This window comes from Symphalangus syndactylus, chromosome 3, assembly GCF_028878055.3.
Source record: "Symphalangus syndactylus isolate Jambi chromosome 3, NHGRI_mSymSyn1-v2.1_pri, whole genome shotgun sequence".
NCBI classification, from domain to species: domain Eukaryota; kingdom Metazoa; phylum Chordata; class Mammalia; order Primates; family Hylobatidae; genus Symphalangus; species Symphalangus syndactylus.
Genome location: NC_072425.2, coordinates 47,881,895 through 47,907,801, shown reverse-complemented (window position 1 = coordinate 47,907,801; position 25,907 = coordinate 47,881,895). Strand labels below are relative to the sequence as shown.

At 37.3% G+C, this 25,907-nt stretch overlaps 2 protein-coding genes across 6 annotated transcripts in view; both read right to left on the bottom strand.

Moving 5' to 3' along the window:
* ZNF510 (zinc finger protein 510) overlaps positions 1–13,795 on the bottom strand; it is a 41,453-nt gene extending 27,658 nt beyond the window's left edge. For all 3 annotated transcript variants that reach the window (XM_055271772.2, XM_063636893.1, XM_055271775.2), the window contains exon 1: positions 13,712–13,795. The gene's annotated coding sequence lies outside the window, so the exon portion shown is untranslated. The remainder of the gene's footprint in view (positions 1–13,711) is intronic.
* Positions 7,783–25,907, bottom strand: part of ZNF782 (zinc finger protein 782) — a 42,406-nt gene continuing 24,281 nt past the window's right edge. For 2 of the 3 annotated variants that reach the window (XM_055271770.2, XM_055271771.2), the window contains exons 5-6: positions 21,256–21,357; positions 7,783–16,681 (exon numbers count right to left, since the gene is read on the bottom strand). In XM_055271770.2, the coding sequence (XP_055127745.1) occupies positions 14,826–16,681; positions 21,256–21,357 (1,958 nt within the window). In that variant the 3' untranslated portion in view covers positions 7,783–14,825. The remainder of the gene's footprint in view (positions 16,682–21,255; positions 21,358–25,907) is intronic. The other variant, XR_010120209.1, reaches the window with a different exon arrangement.

Below are 25,907 nucleotides of genomic sequence, written 5' to 3'. Positions count from 1 at the left end.
TAATAATTGTAAATATATATGTACCTAATATTGGAACACCAAAATACGTAAATCAAATATTAGTGGACATAAATAGAGAAATAGACAGCAATATAATAAAGTAGGGACTTGAATACCTTACTTTCAAAACTGGAGAGATCAACCAGACAGATGATTAACAAGGTAATATTGAAACTGAACTACATATTAGGCCAAATAGACCGAACGGACACACACAGAACATTCCATCCAACAGCAGCAGAACACACACTCTTCTCAAATGAACTGAAACATTCTCCAGGATAGATCATATGTTAGGACACAAAACATGTCTGAAAAAATTTAAGAAGACTGAAATTATATCAAGTATCATTTCTAACCACCATGTTATGAAACTAGAAATAACAGGAAAACTGGAAAATTAATAAATATGTGGAAATTGAACAACACACTCCCAAAAATCAATGGGTCAAAGAAGAAATCAAAAGGGAAGTTAAATATATCTTGAGACAAACAAAAATGGAAATACAACATATTAAAACTTACAGAATACCACAAAAGCAGTTCTAAGCAGGAAGTTTATAGCCATAAACAGCTACATTTAAAAAGAAAGATCTCACAGAAATAGCCTAACATTACACCTTGAGGAGCTAGAAAAAGAATAACTAAAACCAAAGTTAGCAGAAGGAAAGAAATAATAAAGACCAGAGCAGAAATAAATCAAATAGAGAACAGAGAAACTATAGAAAAAAAAATTAAAAAAAAAAACTAATAGTTGGTTTCTCTAAAAAATAAAACCAATAAATTCATAGCCTAAGAAAAAAAAGACTCAAATAAATAAAATGAAGATATTACAACGAATGCCTCAGAAATAAAAAGGATCACAAGGTATTATTATGAGCAATTACATGCCACTCAACTGGATAAACTAGGGAAAATGGATGAATACCAGAAATATACAACCTACCAAGATTGAATCAGAAAGAAATGAAAAGCCTGAACAGACTGATAACAAATACAGAGACTGAAGGAGACATTAAAAACCTACTGACAAACAAAAGCCCAGGACCAGATGCCATCATGGCTGAATTCTACCAAACATTCAAAGAAGAATTAATACCAATCCTTTTTAAACTCTTTCAAAAATATAACCAGAAGCAATACTACCAAATACATTTTTATGGTGCCAGCATTACCTCGATAATGAAACAAAAGACAGTGCAAGAAAACTATAGGCCTACATCTCTGATGAGCATAGATACAAAAATTCTCAATAAAATACTCACACACTGAATTCAACAACAGATCAAAATGATTATACAGCATGACCAAGTGGGATTTATCTGTGGCACGCAAGGCTGATTTAACACATGCAAATCAATCGATGTGATACATCACATTAAAACAATAAAAAATAAAAACCGCATGATCATCTCAATTGATGCAGAAAAAGCATGTGACAAAGTTCAATATAATTTCTTGATTATAAGCTCTCAACAATATAAGTATAGAAGGAAATTTCCTCAATATGATAAGGGAAATTTAGGAAAAGCCCATAGCCAACATCATAATCTATGGGGGAAAACAGATAGCTTTCCTCTAAGATTTAAGAAAGATTTCCTCTAAGACGAGGCAAGGATGCCCATTCTCACCACTTGTATTCAAGTAGTACTGGAAGTAACAGCAAGAGCAATCAGGCAAGAAAAATAAATAAAAGGCAATTGAATATTGTCGAATTCAGTGTGTGAGTATTTTATTAAGAAGTTTTGCATCTATGCTCATCAGAGATATAAGTCAGAAAGGCAGAAGTAGAAGTATTTCTATTTGCAGTTAACATGATCCTATAAGAAGAAAACTCCAAAGATTCCACTAAAAAACCGTTAGAACTAATAAAGGAATTCAGTAAAGTTGCAGAATATAAAATCAACAAACAAAAATGGGTTGCAGTTTTGTATACCAATAATGACCTATCCAAAAAAAAAAAAATTGAGAACACACGATCACATAAGAAAGAAAAAAATACTTAGGAATAAATTTAACCAAGAAAGTGAAAGATTTGTACACTGAAAACTATAAAACATTAATAAAGAAACTGAACACCCAAATAAATGGAAAGATGTATTATGTTCCTGGTACACATACATACAATGGATTATTCAGCCTTAAAAAAGATCTTGTCATTAGCCACACATGAATAAACCCGGAGGACATTAAGCTAAGTGAAATAAACCACACACAGAAAGAAAAATACAGCATGATCTTGCTTATATGTGGAATGTAAAAAAAAAAAAAAAGTTGAATACATAGAGGCAGAGAATAAAATGGTTACCAGGGGGTTTCTCGGGGTAAGGAGCAAATAAGAGGAGGTAAGTCAAAGGGTACCAAGTTGGAACAATTAATACTGTTAGAGTGTCTGTACTACTCAAAGCAATATACAGTTTTGACATAATCCTTACCAAAATTCCAATGTGATTTTTCAGAGACATGGTAAAAACAATTCTAAAATTCATTTGGAACCACAAAAGACCCCCACAGCAATTGAGAAGAAAAACAGATCCTTGTACCAGATCTTAGTGGAAAAGATTTCAGGTTTTTCCCATGGATTATTATGTTAGCTCTGGGTTTTTCATGAATGGCCTTCATTATGTTGAGCAACTTTTCTTTTATATCTAAACTGTTGAGAGTTTTTACTAAGAAAGTATGTTGGACCCTGTCAGATACATTTTCTGTATCAATAGAGATGACTATGTGGTTTTTATCTTTCATTCTGTTACTGTGATGTATCACATTGATTGATTTACATATGTTGAACATGATTGCAAGCTAGAAAGACCCTGAATAGTCAAAAAATTCTGGGAAAGAAAGACAAAGTTGGAGGCATCATACTTCCTGATTTCAAATTCTTTACAAAAGTATTGCAAGCAAAACCACATAAAAACAGAAACATTGACCAATGGAACAAAATACAGAGCCCAGAAAGAAACCCAAATATATGTGATCAACTAATTTTCAACAAAGGCCCAAGAATACACAATGGGGAAAGGATAGTCTCCTCAATAAATGGTGGCAGGAAACCTGGATATCCACATGCAAAATAATTAAATCAAACCCTTATCATATACCATACACAAACTCAATGCAAAATGGATAAAAGACCTAAATGAGATACCCAAAACTATAAAAGTCCCAGAAGAAAACAAAGGGGGAAAGATCCTTGACAATGGCCTTGGAAATTACTCTTTGGATATCACATCAAAAGCTCAGTATATAAAAGCAAAAATAAGCCCAAGCTTCTGCACAGCTAAACAAAACAAAACAAAAACCAGGCTGGGCGTGGTGGCTCACGCTTGTAATCCCAGCACTTTGGGAGGCCGAGGCGGGCGGATTATGAGGTCAGGAGATCGAGACCATGGTGAAACCCCGTCTCTACTAAAAATACAAAAAAAATCAGCCGGGCGTGGTGGCGGGCACCTGTAGTCCCAGCTACTCGGAGAGGCTGAGGCAGGAGAATGGCATGAACCCAGGAGGTGGAGCTTGCAGTGAGCTGAGATAGCGCCACTGCACTCCAGCCTGGATGACAGAGCCAGACTCCGTCTCAAAAAAAAAAAAAAAAAAAAAAAAAAAACAAAACAAAAACCAAACCAAAACAAAAACCCAGCAAAATAAAAAGGCAGCCTACAGACTACAAAAAAAAAAACAAAAACTGCAAACCATACATTTGATAAGGGGTTAATATTCAAAATATATAAAGAACTTGCAAACTCAAAATGAAAATAATATAAAGAACCCAATTAAAAACTGGGCAAAGAATCTGAATAGACATTTCTCCAAAGACATACAAACGGCTAACAAGGATACAAAAATGTGCTCAACATCTCTGATCATCAGGGAAATGCAAATCAAAACCCCAATGAGATATCACCTCACACCTGTTAGGATGGTTATAATAAAAAAAGACGAGATAGCAAGTGTTGGTAAGGGTATAGATAAAAGGGAACTTTTGTATACTGTTAGTGGGAAGGAAAACTAGTGTAGCCATTACAGAAAACAGTATGGAGGTTTCGTTAAAAATAGAATTACCATTTGACCCAGAAATCCCTCTGCTTGGTATATACCTGAAGAACACAAAATCAGCACTTTGTAGAGATATCTGCACACCCGTGCTCAATGCAGCATTATTCACAATAGCCATAATATAGAAACAACCCAAATGTCAATGGGTAAATGGATAAATTGTGGCATGTGTATACACATACATACAATGGAATATTAGTCAGCCCAAGATGCTGCCAATTGCCACACATGAATGAACCTGGAGAACATTATGCTAAGTGATATGAGTCACACACAGAAAGAAAAATACAGCATGATCTCACTCACTTACATGTAGAATGTAAAAAAAAAAAAAAAGTAGAACAGAGACAGAGAATAAAATGGTCGTTACCAGGGGGTTAATAGGAGTAAGGAGCAAATGAGATGAGGTGAGTCAAAGGATACCAAGTTTGCAGGCATGTAGAATAAGTCTAGAGATTTAATGTACAGCATGAGGAGTACAGTCAATAATATTTTAATGTATTTGGAATTTTTGCTAAGAGAGTATATTTTAGGTTCTATTCCCACAAAAAGAGAGTATATAAGATGATGGGTCTTTTAATTTGCTTGACTGTAGTAAACATTTCACTGTATATAAAAAACCAGGTTCTATATCATATATATATGTGTGTGTGTGTGTGTGTGTGTACACACAAACAAAAACTATGGGCATTTATTACAAATAGGCCTCCCTGCAAGAAATGCTAACGGGAGTCTTTCAGGCTTAAATGAAACATAGTAACTCAAAGCCATATGAAGAAATAAAGATCTCTGAAAAAGGGAAATATACAATCATAAAAGTGTTACTATAACTTTGGTTTGTAACTCTTTTTGTTTTCTACATGACTCATGAGACTAATATTAAAAAATTACTAGTCTGTTTTTAGATACAAAATGCATTAATATGTAATTTTGTGACATCAACAACTGAAAAGTAGTGAAAATAAAGCTTTATAGGGGCGATTTTTTTGTATGTTGTTAAGCTGTTTTGTATGTATGTTAATTTATAAGTTATAGCATTCTATAGAGTGTTATAAGTTGAGGAAGGTAATTGTAATGCCCATGGTAACCAGAAAGTAGGTACAGAATGTCCACAAAGGGAATGAGAAGGGAATTTAAATGCCTCACTACAAAAAAATTAACTAAACCCAAAAGATGACTAACGTAGGAAATGAGGAACAAAAAGCTATAGGGTATATAGATAACAAGTACCAAAATAATAGAAGTTTCTCTTTACTAGTAGTTACTTTATTATTTATTATTTTTTATTATTATTGAGATGAAGTCTCACTCTGTTGCTCAGGCTGGAATGCAATGGTGCAATCTCGGCTCCCTGCAACCTCTGCCTCCTGGGTTCAAGCAATTCTCCTGCCTCAGCCTCTGAGTAGCTAGGATTATAGGCGCCCACCACCATGCCTGCCTAATTTTTGTACTTTGAGTAGAGATGGGGTTTCACCATGTTGGCCAGGCTAGTCTTGAACTCCTGACCTCAAGTGATCTGCCTGCCTTGGCCTCCCAAAGTGTTAGGATTACAGGTGTGAGCCACTCCACCAGCCTATTTGTAGTTACTTTAAATATAAATGTATCAAACCCTCCAATCAAGAGACTCACAGAATGGATTAAAAAAACAAGATCCAGCCGGGCGTGGTGGCTCACGCCTGTAATCCCAGCACTTTGGGAAACCAAGGCAGGTGGATTACGAGGTCAGCAGATCGAGACCATCCTGGCTAACACTGTGAAACCCTGTCTCTACTAAAAATACAAAATATTAGCTGGGTGAGGTGGCGGGCGCCTGTAGTCCCAGCTACTGGGGAGGCTGAGACGGGAGAATGGTGTGAACCCGGGAGGCGGAGCTTGCAGTGAGCCGAGATGGCGCCACTGCACTCCAGCCTGGGTGACAGAGCAAGACTCCGTCTCAAAAAAAAAAAAAAACAAGATCCAACTCTATGTTGCCTATGAGAAACTCATGTTAACTCCAAAGTCACAAATTGGTTGAAAGTGAGAGGACAGAAAAATACATTTCATGCAAGCGGTAACTGAAAGATAGCAAGTAGCTATATTATCAGACAAAATAAAGTTTAAATCAGATGTTTACATGAGACAAAGGAGATTATATATTAATAAAAAGATTCAATAGAGCAAGATGATATAAAAATTATAAACATTTACATACTTAATAACAAACCATCAAAATATATAAAGCAAAAATGGACAGAATTGAAGGGAGAAATACAGTTGTATAATAATAGTTGGAGAATTTAGTACCTTACTGTCAGTAATGAATAGTACAACCAGGTAGAAGACAAATAAGGAAGGACCTGAACATCATGATAAGCCAACTAGAGCTGACATATACAGAACACTCTACCCAACAATAACAGAATACATATTAATCTCAAGTGCAAATGGGATATTCTCCAGGATGGACTATGTGTTAGTACCCAAATTAAGCCTCAATAGATTGAAAAAAAATATATCATACAAAACCTCTTCTAATACAAGTTAGAAGTGAATAACAGAAGAAAAATGGGAATATTCACAAATTTGTGGAAATTAAACAGCATGTCCTCAAGCAAGAAACAGGTCAAAGATGAAATTACAAGGGAAAATAGAAAATACTTAAGAGACAAGTAGGCCAGGCATGGTAGCTCATGCCTGCAATCCCAGCATGTTGGGAGGCTGAGGCAGGAAGATTGCTTGAGCACAGGAGTTCAATACCAGCCTGGGAAACAGACAGAGTCCCGGTCTCTACAAAAAATACAAAAATGAGCCAGGCACAGTGGCGCACATCTGTAGTTCCAGCTACTTGTGAGGCTGAGGTGGGAGGATCACTTGAGCCTAGGAGGTCAAGGCTGCAATGAGCTGATTGTACCACCGCACTCCAGCCTGGGTGACAAGATGAGAGACGAGACCCTGTCTCAAAAAAAAAAAAAGCAACAAATGAAGATGAAAAATAAAAATATAAACACTCATGGGATACAGAAAAAGTAGGAGTAAGGGGGAAATTTACAGCTAAATAATACAAAAAGATTGGAAAAACATGCCAAGGAGTCTGGCTAAGCTAGACTTAATTTAAAAAGTTGTATTCATTTCTTTCAAGAAAAAATAGAATAATATAAAAACAAATTACCAGTGTGTTCATTAGAAATGTCATTTGCTGACTCCTTTGTTTGACCAACCTCTATTGAGCAGGTGTGATATGCCTGAGCTTAATGCAGGGTACAACTGGATGTGGTCCAGAGCTAAAGCCATACTTTTGTGTCTGCAGCTGCAGCCACATTTACTCTCTTTCAGGCACTGAGGCCACTCTTGCTCTTGGAGACAACAAAGAAGGGAAGGCAGGTGCTGAGAAGCACTACTTAGCAACTTCAGTGGTGTATCAAGCCCACCAGCAAAAGCACCTGCCATGATCTCAGCCCACTGCAAGTCCCTGACTACCACAACCGCCTGCAAGATGGAGCCCCCCTGAGGGGTTACATAGATGCCACATCCTTCCCTGCCCTAGACCGTCTCCAAGAAATCAGGTGGTACCAGAAATCCCAGGAGCCTCAAGAGCCCTTTCCAAATACGGGTTCAGGAAGTTGCTCAAACACTGTAATCTGATCCGCTTCTTTAGATCCTGGCTATTGGGGCTTTGCTAGCTACCTGGTTGCTTTGTTTGAAGACATCAATCGTTTTTTTTTTTTTTTTTTTTTTTTTAGCTTATGATAATCCTTTATCATTCTTCCAAATTTTTGTTTGGCTTTTTTTTTTTTATTATTATACTTTAGGTTTTAGGGTACATGTGCACAATGTGCAGGTTTGCTACATATGCATCCACGTGCCATGTTGATTTCCTGCACCAATTAACTCGTCATTTAGCATTAGGTATATCTCCTAATGCTGTCCCTCCCCCCTCCCCCAACCCCACAACAGTCCCCGGAGTGTGATGTTCCCCTTCCTGTGTCCATGAGTTCTCATTGTTCAATTCCCACCTATGAGTGAGAACATGCGGTGTTTGGTTTTTTGTCCTTGCGATAGTTTACTGAGAATGATGTTTTCCAGTTTCATCCATGTCCCTACAAAGGACATGAACTCATCCTTTTTTATGGCTGCATAGTATTCCATGGTGTATATGTGCCACATTTTCTTAATCCAGTCTATCGTTGTTGGACATTTGGGTTGGTTCCAACTCTTTGCTATTGTGAATAGTGCCGCAATAAACATACGTGTGCATGTGTCTTTATAGCAGCATGATTTATAGTCCTTTGGGTATATACCCAGTAATGGGATGGCTGGGTCAAATGGTATTTCTAGTTCTAGATCCCTGAGGAATTGCCACACTGACTTCCACAATGGTTGAACTAGTTTACAGTCCCACCAACAGTGTAAAAGTGTTCCTATTTCTCCACATCCTCTCCAGCACCTGTTGTTTCCTGATTTTTTAATGATGGCCATTCTAACTGGTGTGAGATGGTATCTCACTGTGGTTTTGATTTGCATTTCTCTGATGGCCAGTGATGATGAGCATTTTTTCATGTGTTTTTTGGCTGCATAAATGTTGAAGACATCAATCTTTATGTTATCCGTGCCAAGCACATCTTGCCCAGGACTTTTGGGGGGCATGGTGCTTCTGGAAGACAAGCACTTGGCCTGCAGTCCCAGCATCACACATTATTCATCCTCTTATGGTGATGTGAACACTCAATTTTGCTTTTTCCAAGGATGTTACCAAAGCATATGATGCAAATGGAAAAATGAGCTGAGCCCCTACTCCCCATTAAAAAGATGTGTATATAAAGTATTAGTGAGGGAAAAAGGTTTGGCAGTTTAAACTGATGGCAACTTAATGGTTTTGTTATATACTTATATATAAACTTCAGTATTTGTTTTCCTATACGTTGTGACTATTGTCTGTCTTCTGTCCTGTTCCAGTAATTTTGATATGAAAAGAAATTATACTACCAAATGAAATATTGCCTATGTGTCATCACTCAGCTCAACTTCACCTCACCTCACCAGTACTGTCATATCCTTATCACTGATAAAAATGTTCCCCTTTGGAATATGGAATGGCCTCTATGAGGTCAGTCTCCTCTCAGAATCCTTGTTAAAATTCTACACTAACCCAGAAGATGAATTCTCAAAACCTGGCCCAAGTCATGCCCCCATGAACTCTACACACTGGCAGGGTTCCCTTTACTACTTGAAATGATGTTTTTTTTTTCAGGTCCTGACATGTGTGAAGAATGCTGTTTTAGTCCATTTTGTGCTGTTTTAACAGAACACCAGAAACTGGGTAGCTTATAAAGAATAAAAGTTTTTTTTTTTTTTTTTAAAACACTTTGAGAGGCTGGAAAATCCAAGATCAAGGGGCCACATGTGGTGAGAGACTTCTTGCTATGTCATAACATGGCAGAAGGCATCACATGTGAGAGAGTGCCCATGAGAGAGCATGAGAGGGCTGAACTTGCTTTTATAACAAAGTCACTGTCTTGATAATGAACCCACTCATGTGATAGAGAAATTAATCCATTCATGATGGCAGAGCACTCATGACCTAATCGCCTCTTTAAGGTTCCACATCTGAGCGCTGTTGCAATAGGAATTAAGTTTCCAACATATGAACTTTGGCGGGACACATTCAAACCATAGCTAATGGAAACTTCATTCTTTTTGCCCATGATGAGGGCCAACTCAACTGCCAGTCTCTGAATTCTCTTTTCTTTTAGAAGTTGTTGTGATGTGATTCTACTGCCTAGATAACTCAGAATGCAGTTCCTGTGTAAAATGCATCATGGGACACAACTGAAATCACCTCCAGTGTAAACGGGAAACAGAACTCAAGGCAAGAGTGGCCATTATATGCTGAAAAAAGCTAAGGGGTGGGTGTGTGCTATCCTTCAATACCTGAAATGATTTTTCTCTAGAGTATTTACATATCTGGTGTGTAACTTCTCTCCTGGAATGTAACAAAAAAACCCAAGGTTGAAAGTACTCCAGCTTAGTTCTGGATTCTTAAAACTTCCAGGAGAGGAAGGCTGGGGGTGCATGAAGTCATGCAGGAGCTTTTTGTGGAAAAGCAATTTATTGGGAACTCAACACTTACAAACTGGGCTAAGTCATGTCAGCCAGTTGACAGAAAAAAAGGCTCAAGGTTTTAAAATTTTCAGAAACGGTCTCATCAGAGAGTTAAAGAAAAACTGATGTTACTATAGTATAAGGAACTCACACACCCCCATCACATCATGGCTGAATCTCCTTTAGGCCTAATTTATCTTTTTGTTTTGTGAGTTATAATCTTTCTTGAGGCTCTTTTAAGGAACACAGGCCTTTGATTTTTAATAATACTGGTAAAATATGTAATGGTAATAACTATTACCTATTGCTCACTTATTCTGTGCCACGTATTAAGGAACGGACACAGATGAACTCAGACAATTCTTTCAGAAAGGACTGTAGGTAATTACCATCATTATGGTGATGAGGAGACTGAGACATATTAAGGGAGAACTGACTTTCCAAGGTCACAACCATATGGGAAGAAAGGGAATGAATAATCTAGTGATGTCAATAAGCCATTTAGTAAATTGAGAATCTGCTGGGTCTCATAACGTACTGGGGACCCTAAACTCACTTTTATTATTTTACAAGTTAACTGTATAGACGTATACTTTATGCAAAGTAGACAAATTTTTAGTATATTTTGATGGGTTCTAAAAACTTACACAGCTCTGTAAAGATCACCACCATTTATATATGGAACATTCCATCATAATAAAAACATTTCTCTATTCCTCTAACCAGTGTATCCTCACACCCCGCTGCCCCCAGCCTTTGGCAATGAATGGTCCACTTTCTTTCTATCCCTCTAGACTTGATGTCTTTCCTAGAACTTTATATAAATAGGATATAATACAGCTCTACCCTCTTGTGCCTGGCTTCTTTTGCTCTGCACAATCTGAAGATTTATCAGTGTTGCTGCATGCATTTGCAGTTTCTTCCTTGTACAGCTCTATTCCATTATATGGTAATATTACTGTTTATATATTTTTCTGTTAATAACCCAATTATTTACAATTTGGGGTTATTATGAGTAAAGATTCTATGAACATTTGCATAGAATTCTTATCTTTCTCTGGGGTAAATGCCTAGAATGAAAATTGCTGGTTGTAGGTAAAGTATTGTTATCTTTATAAGGAACTATGAAATGGATTTGTATTGCTATCACACGAACATGCACTTTCTTGCTGACCAAAGCTTTGGACATTGTTTCTAGTATTTATTGGCTAATTATATATTTTTAGTGAAATATCTATTTTAATGTTTTCCCTTTTTTTGGTCCATTATAGCTGCCTTTTCTGTATTATAAACATTTTTTTTTTTTAAGAGACAGAAAGTCTTGCTCGGTCACCCAGGCTGAAGTACAGTGGCATGATCACAGTTCACCACAGCCTCAAATTCCTGGGCACAAGCAATCCCACCTCAGCCTCCCAAGTAGCTAGGACTAGGACTACAGGCATGTGCCATTATGCTTGGTTAATTTTATTTTTTGTAGAGATAGGGTCTCATTATGTTGTGCAGGATGGTCTTGAACTCCTGGCTTCAAGCAATTCTCCTGCCTTGGCTTCCCAAAGTGCTGGGATTACACAGGTGAGCCACCACATCCGGTCAGTTTCTTTTGTTTTCTATCGTAAATTTTGTACTTTTAGCGATTTTGTTTGGATCTGTGATTTAAGTTTTAAATTATGTTGTAAAGATCAAGTTGCATTTACAATATATAAGTATCATTATTGATAGAGTTTGCCTGTGTCCCCACCCAAAATCTCATCTTGAATTGTAATCCCCATAATCCCCACATGTTAAGGGTAGGACCAGCTGGAGGTAACTGATCATGGGGGACAGTTTTCCCCATGCTGTTCTTGTGATGGCGACTGAGTCTCATGAGATCTGATGGTTTTATAGCATTCTGGCATTTGCCCTGCTGCACTCACTCCGCTGCCCTGTAAAAAAGGTGCCTGCTTCTTTGCCTTCTGCCATGATGATAAGTTTCCTGAGGCCTCCCCAGCCATGCAGAACTGTGAGTCAATTAAACCTTTTTCCTTTACAAGTTACCCAGTCTTGGGGATTTCTTCATACCAGTGTGAGAATGGAGTAATTACAATTATCTTAGCATCATTTTTTTTTTTTTTTGAGACAGAGTCTTGCTCTGTCGCCCAGGCTGGAGTGCAGTGGAGCGATCTCAGCTCACTGCAAGCTCTGCCTCCCGGGTTCACGCCATTCTCTTGCCTCAGCCTTCCCAGCAGCTGGGACTACAGGTGCCCGCCACCACGCCTGGCTAATTTTTTGTATTTTTAGTAGAGATGGGTTTTCACCATGTTAGCCAGGATGGTCTCAATCTCCTGACCTTGTGATCCACCCGCCTCGGCCTCCCAAAGTGCTGGGATTACAGGTGTGAGCCACCGCGCCCAGCAGCATCATTTTTGAAAACAATCATCATTTTCCCATCAAATTACCCTGGAACATTTGTCAAAAAACAACTGATGATGTTCAGTTACAACTCAGAGAAATAGAGAGCAGGCAAGAGCACTGCTTCTATTCATAAAACAAGAAAATAGTTGGGAAGACTTTAACTTTTCTTCAATGCACTAGATATCTGAAGCCACAGAGCAAAAAAGCTATCTGGAAAACTAGGTGGTTGTAGAGAGAAACAAAGATCCAAGCAGTTTTTTAACTGAGAGAAAGGATGCCAAATGCCATATAAAGTGACTCCAGTGGGAAAACTAGACAACACGCAGTATCAGGTAGGTAACTGTGGCACAGAGATAAAAACTGTAATAAAATTAAAATGCTAAAAATGAAACACAGTACCATAAATGAAGAATGCCTTCCAAGGGTCCATTATTATACTCAACACTGCTAGGAAAGAATCAGTGATGTTAAAGATATATATATATATATATATTTGCTTGTGTATTTGTGTGTGAGAGACACACATAGAAAAAAACAGAGAGAAATGTATTGGTTGACACTGGCTTCTTTGAAAAGAGGCAGTTTAGTAACAACAGCCTTTACTAGACAGACATGTTAGAAGGCAGCAGGAGAAAGGGAATGTGATATCAGGTATTTTCTGTAAAAGGTTTGTTATTAATATTCATGTGGCAAATTGTAGCTATGTAAAAGTAGTTATAAAGCAAGGGGAACACAATTCTCTTACAGCAATGTTGAGGTCTAAGAAACATAAAACAAATACCTGGTAAGTACCATGCACATATACATACATAAACAATCAATAACTCACAAAACATTCACATATTTGCAACACTGCTTTTCAGTTTATGCAGTTTTTTGTTCTTTTTAAGCTTTTTATTATAGTGAATGTCTTATGTTTCATTAAAAGTTTTGATATTATATATGAAACAACAGTTCTGATAAAGCAATATCTAGATAAAGGCTATTACTTACCTTTCTCAAATTGATAGATTTTCTCCTTGTAACAAGCTCTGATATAAAATATGATAATTTTTTGAAAACTTTTACACATTCAAAACTAAATTATCATACATTTAATGATATTTTGGGTGTGTACGTGTGAGTGTGTGTCTGTGTGTGTGAAGAATTTCCTACATTTGTTAAAATGTCAGATTTCTTATGATATTACCTGTCTGATGAGGAAGACTTTGGGGATAAAAGCCATGGTCATTCAGGATGCTGTCCGAGGTTTGTCCTATGTGACTTTTCTGACATACACTGAGTTCAGATGTCCTGAAAAATCATACTCGTAAGTTTTATTATGTGAGGGTTGTTGAGTTTCTGTCAGTACCAAGTATACCCAAACCTTTAGAAGTTCAGCAGAGAACACATTTATTTCCTCACTGCAAAAAGTCCAACTGTGTACATGGAGGAGAAAACTCCATGCCACAGGGTCCTTCTCTGACCCAGGTTCCTACCATCTTGTACTTTCTATCATCAGAGCCTGAGTCCCAAGGTTTTCCTCCATTCCATTCTAATGAGGGATAGAAGAAAATATTGAGAATTTGACTGATGTATTTAAGACCTGTCATTGACCTCCATATTCCACTAGCTAGAGGGTAACAATATGACACCATTTAGATGAGAATGGTTGAGAAATTCAGGCCAGGTGTGGCATGAGGGAGAAGTGAAAATGATTACTAGTGAACATTTCAATAGTTATTATATGACATATAGGGATTACCTCTGTGTAAGTTAAAATGAGGGCTGACATGGCAGAAGAATTTCCCACATCCATTAACTTCATTTCTTGTTTGTTTTAATATACTATGAGGTCTCTATCTTGAATGTATTTTCTGCTGTACTGACTTTTCATTAAAGTTTATCATACACTTATTATATTCTAGCTTTTGTCATTGTGTGATTTCTCTGATGGTGAATGAGTTTTGATTGTTGGCACGAAGTTTTCACATTTTTATTACTTTCTCAGAGCTTTGCTGCAGCATGAGTTTTCTGAGGAGTGAGTTCACAAGAGTATTTTCCATATTCATTATCTTTATAGGGTTTCTTTGCTGTGTGAGTTCTGTAATATCCATAGAAGACTGCGCTCTGGCTGAAAGAATGCCCATATAAAATAGATTTCAACAATTTATCTTCTATTCTTTGATATTTGGTGGAGGCTGAAATTGTAGAGGAAATTCCAGTGCTCACTATGTTAACAGTTCTCTCCTGTGTGTTCATTTATGTATTGTGAGGTTTGATTTCCAGCTCAGAGTTTTTTCATATTCTTTATATGCATACGTTTAATCCCCTGGGTGGGCTTTCTGATGTTCTCTAAGGCTTGATTTTTGACTGAAAGTTCTCCCACATTTATCACATTTATAGGGTTTCTCCCCTGTGTGAATTCTCTGATGTACTCTGAGATTGGATTTCTGACTGAAAGCTTCCCCACACTGATTACAATTATATGGTTTCTCCCCAGTGTGAGTTCGCTGATGTTTTCTTAGGACTGACTTCTCACTGAAAGCTTTTCCACATTCATTACATTTATAGGGCTTCTCCCCAGTGTGAGTTCTCTGATGCCCTCTGAGATTTGATTTCTGCCTGAAAGTTTTTCCACACTCCTCACATTGATAGGGTTTCTCCCCAGTATGAGTTCTGTGATGTACTCTGAGGTTTGATTTCTGACTGAAAGCTTCCCCACAATGATTACATTTATAGGGTTTTTCCCCTGTGTGAATTCTATGATGTCCTCTGAGTTGTGATTTCTGACCGAAAGCTTTTCCACACTGATGACATTTGTAGGGCTTCTCCCCTGTGTGTGTTCTATGATGTTTCCTCAGGCCTGACTTCAGTTTGAAAGCCTTTCCACATTCATCACATTTATATGGTCTTTCCCCTGTGTGAGTTCTTCGATGATTCCTTAGGCCCGACATATGGCTGAAAGATTTCCCACATTCATTACATTCAAAAGGTTTCTCCCCTGTGTGAGTTCTCTGATGCACTATGAGGATTGACTTATAGTTAAAAGATTTCCCACATTCATGACATTTGAATGGTTTCTCCCCTGTGTGGGTTCTCTGGTGTATTCTTAGGCCTGACTTTGCACTGAAAGCTTTCTCACATCCATCACATTTATATGGTTTCTCTCCCGTGTGAGTTCTCTGATGTTTTCTTAGGCGTGACTTCTCACTGAAGGCTTTCCCGCATTCACGACATTCATAGGGTTTCTCCCCTGTGTGACTTTTCTGAGGCCAAATCAAGCGTGAATTCATAGAGCAGGATTTCCCACATTCATTATAGTCATAGGGTTTTGCCCTTATGTGAACCTTCTGATGTACACTGAAAGTTGACTGGTAGCTGAATGTCTCTGTACATGGGTGATAATCAGAGTATTTATCTGTTGCATGAGTTCTCTGATGCATTGGGAGGGTTGAATTACGGTTGAAACTTTTTCCATATTCAAAGGGTTTCACTCCTATATGAATTCTATGACATTCTCTAACGTGTGACTTTTGGCTGAAGGATTTCCCTCCTGTGAGAGTTTTGTGAGTGATTCTACAGAAACAATTTCCAGTATCATTAAACTCATAGTGACTCTTCTCTGGATGAATGTTCTGAGGAATAATAAAGGTTGATTTATCATATTTGTTTTCCCCAAATTTATTGAAATTGTAAGATTTTCCTTTTGGGTGGGTACTGTTAGATGTAACAAGGGCAGCCTTTTCAAGAAAAGCTTTTCTACTTTCATTATATTCAAAATCTTGCCCCAAAGTCTGAATTGTCTGATGTTGAATAACTTCCTCCTTATGACGGAGGGTTTTCACAATTTTACTATAAGCGAAAGATTTCTCTTGAGTGTTAGTTCTGCCATCCTTAATATTGATGAACCGTTTGTCACAAACATTATGCTCATGAGCCTTTTCTTTTGAATACTGACAGTGTGGGGCCATCAGGCTGAGACCCTGGCAAGCAGACCCTGCAGTGCCACATTTACAAGGCATCATTCTTGCAGGAAAAATGTTTATGTCTCGATTATGTGGTTTTCCTGAAATTTCTTGCTCTGTAGTCAATAATTTACTGGTGAATAAAACTTGCCACAAATGTTTGCCTTGATTTTCTGGGCTCTTCTCTGAGATTTCATCAGGTTGGGAGTCTTCTAAAAATGATAAAATTAAACAAACTTTATGATATTTAACACATTTCTTATGGAATGGGACATATATGTATATATATGCCCATTATGTATTTGATTCCTTAGTTTCTGGCTCAGTTTCTCAACAATAAAGTAATTTCAAGTACATATTCCCTATATTCCCTTTATAGCTTAAATTATTTTTGTAGTAGAAAAAGAAATGGGAAATGAATATACATATGTATTTGGCATCTTAAAATAGAATTTTCAAAACTGAATAGATAAGAGGATATAAATCAACAAAATGACTGAGAATGGTGTATACGTAAGAGCGTTGGATCCTGGGAACAGGAAAATCAGAGAATAGGATGAAAAAAAAAGATTACCAACATGAAGTAGATAATAACAACAAAAATCAATGGATTAGTGGTTTTATCTGAGACAGGGTTTGCCTTAGGGAGTAACGCTAGTCTAGATTCTTATACAAATATAAATTACAATGGTAGGATAATCATTAGCCTACAATAGTTCAGTTGGAGCTCCATTTCCATTCTACACATCACAAAAGAAATTTATAATGACACCAATTTCCTCATGTTAAAAGCAATACTACTATAGACCACATTTTAATTCTGTCTGCATTATCATCAAAGGAACACACATGTATAAGTGGAAATGTAAAACTGAAGGGAGTTAAAGTCATTTTTCCACCTAGACTGGATTCACTGCTCTGCCCTAGCTCTGGTGACTTGGTTTATTATGTCAGGGTTGTTCAATAGTGAATCTTTTTTTTTTTTTCTTTTTTTTGAGATGGAGTCTTGCTCTGTCGCCCAGGCTGGAGTATAGTGGCGTGATCTTGGCTCACTGCAACTTCCGCCTCCTGGGTTCAAGTGATGCTCCTGTCTCAGCCCCCCGAGTAGCTGGGATTACAGACATGTGCCACCACGCCCGGCTAATTTTTGTATTTTTAGTAGATACAGGGTTTTGCCATGTTGGCCAGGCTGGTCTCGAACTCCTGATCTCAGGTGATCCACCTGTCTCGGCCTCCCAAAGTGCTAGGATTACAGGCATGAGCCACCACACCCGGCCAATAGTGAATCTTTTTAGATCATCAAATCTTAACTTTTGTCTTTTCAGTTTGCTCACTCATTTCCCTAAAACCAGCCATGTGTTTGTCCAATCCTTAATTCTACTTTCAATCTACTTTTTAACATTGCTAGTTTTTATTGACTGTGAGAACCTTACGGATCATATATTTTAACCCGGACTTAGAAATTTTACACGTATCCTTTATATTTATTTATCATAGATTTCTTGTGTATATTTGACTGCTATTGCCCTACTGCTACCCACATTCCATGCAAAAATGTCAGCCCTGTGCTAAAAATATTCCAAGGCCTTAAATATACTATACTGCCTTAGTGCCCTAAGAGATATTCAGGAAAAGAAGGTTTTACACTAACTGTAGGCTCATTACATGTTGTAGCTCTCACTGCAACAGCCCACAGTCTTTTCTGCTCTAGTCTTGACAGGATATCACCAGTAAATAGTATATTTTCAGCAATAATCTTATATTCTCTCTCTGAATCACTCTGCTTTTTAGCCTTAGACTTATGTAGACTCTAGATGTCCTTCAGGCAATGCAAAGCATTTCCCAAATTACACACACACAAAAGGCTTCTTGTGTCTTCCCACAAATATAAGGAACATTTATTTAAAATCTGAAAGTAGTTACTGTCTATAGTATTCATTTTAACAAGGGATATATAGATAGTACTCATATATCTGACACTCATGACTTTTTAAGAAAAAATTATCATCATTCAAATTAGGAAATATTTTAAAACTTACGGCACGTGCATGGTTAAATGGCATTTTCTCTTTCTTAGTTGTATGTAAAATAATAGTTCACTTTTTTTTTTTTTTTTGAGACAGAGTCTTGCTCTGTCACCCAGGCTGGACTGTAGTGGCGTGATCTTGGCTCACTGCAAGCTTCGCCTCCCGGGTTCACGCCATTCTCAGCCTCCCGAGTAGCTGGGACTACAGGTGCCCACCACCACACCCAGCTAATTTTTTGTATTTTTAGTAGAGATGGGGTTTCACCATGTTAGCCAGGATGGTCTCAATCTCCTGACCTCGTGATCTGCCCACCTCGGCCTTCCAAAGTGCTGGGATTACAGGCATAAGCCACCGCGCCTGGCCCATAGTTCACTTTTTAATCAACAGTATTAATTATTTTATGCAGCTTTGTTCTCCTTTCCAAAATATAACCTTCATTCTGATATACTTTGTATCTCTCTGTAATATAAATGAAGACAGTGACTCTTAAAAAGCAGTGTGCCTCAAAATTACCTCCTCTTTCCTATACAAGTGCTCAGACCCAATGCTAACCTACACCTGATTATTCAAAAGTCTCAGAAATTTGACTTGGGTGTTTGCATTTAGGGATCATGTTTTTTGAATGAATCAATATGAAATGCCTCTCCCGAGTGGCTTTGAAGTTAATACACAATATTATTAAAAATACTTACATGTTATATTGCATGGACACAATATATAGAAGAGTAAAGCAGAGACCATTCTTTTTAGTGGGTTATAACCCAGGTGGGAATGGAGTGCATTCATAGCTATGTGCTCTCTGGCACAGTGTTTCATTTTCTTTTAACACATCTATCAAGTAGACTGTGAGTTTACAAAAAGAAGAGATAAGGCATACACTAAAGTATTTCAAACTATACCAAAGAAGTAGGAATTTAAATCAAAACTTTGAGTAATAGTGCTTTCCCCCTTTTTCTAATTGAGACTATTTTATTCAGTTATTTTTATTGCAAGAACCACTTTTGGCTTTAAAATTTATACTAATATAGTCTTATTTTTATTACATCTTTTGTTTTGCTTAGTTTTCTTTGAAAACTTTCTCACTTTTAAAAACAAGTACATAAGACTAATATAAGACTAAAAGTTTTTCTAAGCACTGCTTTATCTATATCCCAAAGGTTCTAATATGCATGTTTTTTACCTTTGAAATTTTCCAGATATTGGACAATTTTGATTTCTATTTACTCTTTGATTAAATATGTTTTTTAAAGATATGCATTCCTTATTAATTTTAAGATAGACTTTAATTCTTCTCACATTGTTTGCAATTTGCAGTTTTACTGGACAATAATATCTTCACTTTGTGGATTTATTGATTTTTGTACAAAATACTTTTATATTTTGTCAGGGTCCCATGGTCATTTTAAAAAGGGTTCATTCTGTTTCCAGAGTAGAGTTTTGAAAGACACAGCAGATTCATTTTTATAAAATATGTTATTTATAACTTCTAGAGCAGGAGTCAGTAAACTTTTTCTGTAAAAGGCCGGAGAGTAAATGTTTTCCACTGGGCTGATCATGCGGTCTCTGTTGTAACTACTCAATTCTACCTTGTAGCATGAGCACATAAATGAATAGCTATGGCTGTGTTCTAGAAAAATCTTTCCTGACCAAAATAGGCAGCAGGTAGAATTTCACCTGTGTCCTCATTTGCTGAGCACTACTCTAGGAACTCAGTTGTGATCCACTGGCACTGGTATGAAATCAAAGAGGTAAATTAAAGTCTATGTGACCTAATATGTTTCCATTTTTCCTCAGAACACTTGCAGTTTTTTGTTTTATGAAACCTGATGAAAATTTAGTGCACAAATATTCAAAACTCTTAAATATATTTTAAAGTTGTCTACTTTTAAAATATCCTTTTAAAACTGTCTATTTTAGCATTATCAAAATGCCCTTTCTCTTCTGTTTTTTTGACCTGAATTTAACTTTAGTGTCATTGAGTTTACAAAAAGAAGAGATAAAGTATAGGATACAGTATTCCAAGATTATGCTATAGAAGTAGGAATCTGAAGCAAATAAACACTGAATTATTTTAGTTTATTGCCTTAGCAATTCATAACCGTATTTTGAACTTCTCAAATTATTTTTAAAATATTCCTCTTTAACAAAATCTAATAGCATTTTCTCTTAATAGGTGAATTTAATCCACTTACATTAGTTGATATGGCAAATATGTTTGTCTTACTCTACGTTATGCCAGGGATCTGCATAGCTTTTGTGTAGATAAGAGTTGATTCAGCAGGCCTGAGACTGCTACTCTTAGAAAGGCTTTCTTGTAAGGTTTGCCCTTGGCTGGCATCTAGAAACAAGATTCCCATAACTGCCAAGGGGCTCACTGTGCCAGCCCTGCACAAACAATATGATAGAGAACACCAGTTTTCCATCTCAAAGTCTGTAATTTTGGCAGATGCTAGACAGAGGGTGTCTACATGATTAGCCCACAATAAAAACCCTGGGTACCAGTTCTGGGTAGACAACATTTTACATATGTTTTCAAAATTCATTGCTTAGGAAACCGTGCTTGGGGAACTATCTGAACTCTCAGAAGCTTGTAGCTTGTTTCCTACGAACTTTGCCCCATGCATCTTTTATCTTTGCTGATTTTTCTTTGTATTTTTTCACTGTATAAATTTTAACCATTATTATGACTATATGCTGAGTTGTGTGAGTCCTCCTAAGTGAATCAGTGAACCTTCTTCTCGTTGAATTCAGTAACTCACCTGGGGAGTTCCTGCTTAGAAATCCTTTCTCTTTCTCTAATAACCATGGATCTTCTCCTTGTTCCAATGTGAAGATCAGTTCTGGTTTTGTAAAGCAGTACCCTATAAATGGGAAACAATTTAGCATTTGCATTAGTTGCATAGGTTCTACTGTTTCTGAATGTGAAGAAGGTACAGCTTCAGAAAGGGCATATTCAGGGTGCTCACTGGACCTTCTTTGGGGAAGTAACCACAAAAAACATTTTCTTTCTTTTCTTACTTTTTTTTTTTTTAGAGACAGGGTCCCTATGTCACTCAGGCTGAAGTGCAGTGGTGCTACCATGGCTCACTGCAGCCTCAAACTCCTGGGCTCAGGTAATCCTTCTGCCTCAGCCTCCTAAGTAGCTGGGACTACAGGTGTGCACCACCATACCCGCCTAACTTTTTAAAGTTTTTTTGTAAAGATAGAGTTGAACTCCTGGCCTCAAGCAATCGTCTCACCCTGGCCTCCCAAAGTACGGTGGCATAAGCCACTGTACCTGGCCAAAAAACATTTTCTTATTCTCATAAATGCTCAGTCTCCTTGAACCTCTGAACTGCACACCTAAGTAACATAAAATTCTAAAATGGCCAATGTCTTGGTTATCAAGGAAGAGATTTCATGAGGACTTCCACATCTGGCTGTAACAGGGTAAAAGGAACTGATTTACTGCTCCATAACAGACAACTAAAAAACCAAACAAAATATAAAAAATGGTAATTAGGTTTTAGCCAAGAGGCAGTGCAGACAGGGATCCTTGAAAGTAGAGAAACAATGAGGTGAGCCCTATGATTATCACAGGCTACTTGTGAGAGACTTGCCAAACCAGAGCGGAAAAGGAACACCAAAACAGAGCCTGGCAGACTTGGTAAGCTGATGTGACAAAATTGGATGTTTAAGGAAGCCCTGGCAACTAGAATTTGTGGGAGTAAATGCCAGCGAAGAAAGAGCTATACTGATATAAAATGTTGGAGATCTGCAGAAGAGTCTCCGGAGTACTGACTTGTATAAGCATGTAAGAGAATCACTCAAGGTTAGGAAAAGACCAATGAAAAAGAATAGGCCAAAAAATCACTACAGCATATACAAAGGTAGGAAGTTTATATCATCACCAACCAGGGTAGAAAAACCTCCTAATTAATGACCAACAGGGTAGAATAACCAGAAGGGTACTGCTTTAGTAGAGGGGCCAAATTAGTTCTAAAGTGAGCTCTGAATCCAACACAACAAAGCTTAAAGTGTACCTTGAAATGATCGAACTAATTCCACGTAACTTAACTACATCCCAGAAAAGGCTCAGAAATATGCAAAATAATACAACGAAGTCTAGCAACTCACAATGTAAAATTCACAATATCTAGCACCCAATACAAAATTACTAGGTATGAACAGAAGCAGTGATACAAGACTCTTATCAAGGAGAAAAATCAATCTGTAACAACCGAATAAGAAATGGCCCATATGGCCAGGCACAGTGACACCTGTAATCCCAGTTATTTGGGAGGGTGGGGCAGGAGGACTGCCTGAAGCTGGGAGGTCAAGACCAGCCTGGACAACACATAGAGAGACTGGAAAATAATAAACAGAGTTATCTGTGACCTGTGGTTAAATAAATTTGTAGTTTAACATATATGTAATCAGCATTCCAGAAGAAAAAAAGGAAAGGGAGAGAAAATTTTGATGCAACAGTGGCCAAAATTTTCTAATTTTAATGACCTATATAAACCCTCAGATCCAAGAAGCTAAATAAATGCCAAGAGGAAACATAAAATCACACCAATGTACATTATAATCAAATTGCTAAAACCTGCTGAAAAAAAGAAAATTTTATGTAGACAGAAAAAGACATAATATGTGCAGAAGAATGAAGAGAATTAAAGCTGACTTCTTGTTAGAAATTTTACAGTCTGGAAGACAGTGAAGTGATACTTTTAAAGTACTGAAAGAAAAAAAATCAACCTAAAATTCTATACTTAGCAAAGATAAGATGTTTCAGACCAAAAAAAAAAAAAAGCTGTAACAATTTATCAGCAACTGATGTGTATTACAAGAAATGTTAAATTCTCCAGACAGAAGAAAAATGGTACTATGAAAATTTCTGATTTATATAAAAAAATTTACAGAGATAAAGAGCACCATAAACTGGGAAAAAGAGGATGAAAATAAAATATACTCTTCTCGTTCTTGGAATTCTTTAAATAGAACATTATCTTTCAAGTTATCTTTGTAGACAATATTATTATGGGTTTTATAATATATAAATAGCACACATAAAGAGAAATTCTGCATAATGATAAAGGGAATAATTAATCAAGAGGATATAACAATCACAAATGTTTTTCCATCTTATAACACTACTTCAAAATACATAAAGCAAATCCTGATGAAACTGGAAGAATAACCAAATCCACAATTGTAGTTGGACAGTAAAACTCCTTTCTCAATAATTTATAGAAGTAGATTACAAGTAAATAAGAAGGAGTACAGAAGACTTGAAGAATATTATCAACCAACATGACCTCCATTTATAGAACACCGATCCAAAAGGAAAACACATTATTTTCAAATACATATGAAACATTTAACGAGGATAAATCATATGATGGGACCTGAAACGAGTTTAAATAAACTTTAAAAGGATTAAAAAATCTTGCTCTCCAAATAGGAATTAAATGAGAAAGCAATAATAGTAAAAAAATTTTCAAAGAGCCAAAAATTTAAAATAAAAAAGCCATGTTCTATTAGAAATATGGAGTAGAGGTACTTTCTCCTATCTTTTCTGGTATGTATAGCTAAAAACTATGGATATTATATATTTAAAAACATAAGATGCTGAAAGGTGGAGAGAAGACAGCAGATTGTTCAAGGACCTCAGGACTCAAGGTATGACAATGATGAGTTCCCTGCACTTCTCTTTGGCCTCATATATTCCAAATTAGAAGCTGGAGAAGCTGGCAACAAACAACATGAATGTGGAGACAGAAAAACAAGACAAAACATACAACCCAAAGCTTGTGCTCTCAAGCCAGAAGTTCAGGAAAGAGGCAGCCTAACAAGATTGAAAACTTTTAGACAACGACTGTTCTTAATTCAGCCAAACACAAAATAAAAAATATGTTCTCCACTTCTACTGCTGCCATGAAAGGACAAGTGGGGAACTCAAATGTCTGTGCTCACCAGGCTGTAAGAAGGCTCCCTTACTGTTCCACCAGGGTCATGTCAGAAAGGGCTGACTGGGGGCTGAGACATGTCTCCAAGCCAGGCAGTGACAAGGTCCCCTGGCCCCCAGTGTCAGTAGAAGCCCCATGGGGAGCAGTAACGAGGCACTCCAGATCCTACCATGCAGGGTGTTATCAGTGAAGGCATAATGGGGATCCTGAACCACCACTACCATTCAGCAGTAATGACAACCCCTCCTCCTCCAGGTGCCGACAGAGGCTGGGTAGGAAACCTGGACTTTCAGCCCACCTTTTAATAATAAGGCAGCACCCCCCGACCTCCCCTGCCACAGTGGCGTCAGAGAATGCCTGCTACATGAGAAGATTTAAATCAGACTCAGATCTTATAATTTCCAAATAGGTTCAATCTAAAATCACTTGTCATACCAAGATCTAAGGCAACTTCAACTTGATTGAGCAAAGACAATCAATAGATGCCAACACTGAGATGACACAGAAGTTAAAAATATCTGATAAAGACTTTAATAAGCCATCATATAAATGTTTAAACAAACAATAAGAAACATGAAACAAAAATAGAAAGTCTCAGCAAAGAAAGAGAAGATATATGAAGTAGATATTTCAGAGTTGAAAAATAACTAAATACTCAGTGGATGGGTTCAGCAGCAGAATGAAGAGGACAGAGGAAAGAATCCATGAATTTTAATACAGAAGAGTAGAAATTACCCAATCTGAACAACAGACAGAAAACAGACTAAAGCCACGGGGACCTGTGAGACTATAACATAATATCTAACAATTGTGTCATAGAAGTTTCAGAAGGAGGGGAGAAAAGGGAGGGGCTGAAAAGTATAAGAAGAAATGATAGCTTACCAAGTTAGTGATTGCCATGAGTTAAGGGATAGTAAAAGGAGTTGGGCTGACTTTATATAAAGGGGTAGGACAAAGCTCTTTGTGGTGACTGAATAGTTCTGTTGACTTGACTGTAGTGGTGGTTACACCAATCTATACATGTGATAAATAACAAAGAACCATACACTTGTTGTGCCAATGTCAACTTCCTGATACTGACATTGTACTACAGTTGCATAAGATGTATCTCTCGGAATGTTGAAACATTTAGGATTTAAAAATTGCTGTCTTTAGGCCGGGTGCCATGGCTCACACCTGTAATCTCAGCACTTTGGGAGGCCGAGACGGGCGGATCACGAGGTCTGGAGATCGAGACCATCCTGGCTAACACGGTGAAACCCCGTCTCTACTAAAAATACAAAAAAAAAAAAATTAGCTGGGCATGGTGGCAGGCGCCTGTAGTCCCAGCTACTCAGGAGGCTGAGGCAGGAGAATGGCATGAACCCAGGAGGTGGAGCTTGCAGTGAGCCGAGATAGCGCCACTGCACTCCAGCCTGGATGACAGATCGAGACTGTCTCAAAAAAAAAAAAATTGCTGTCTT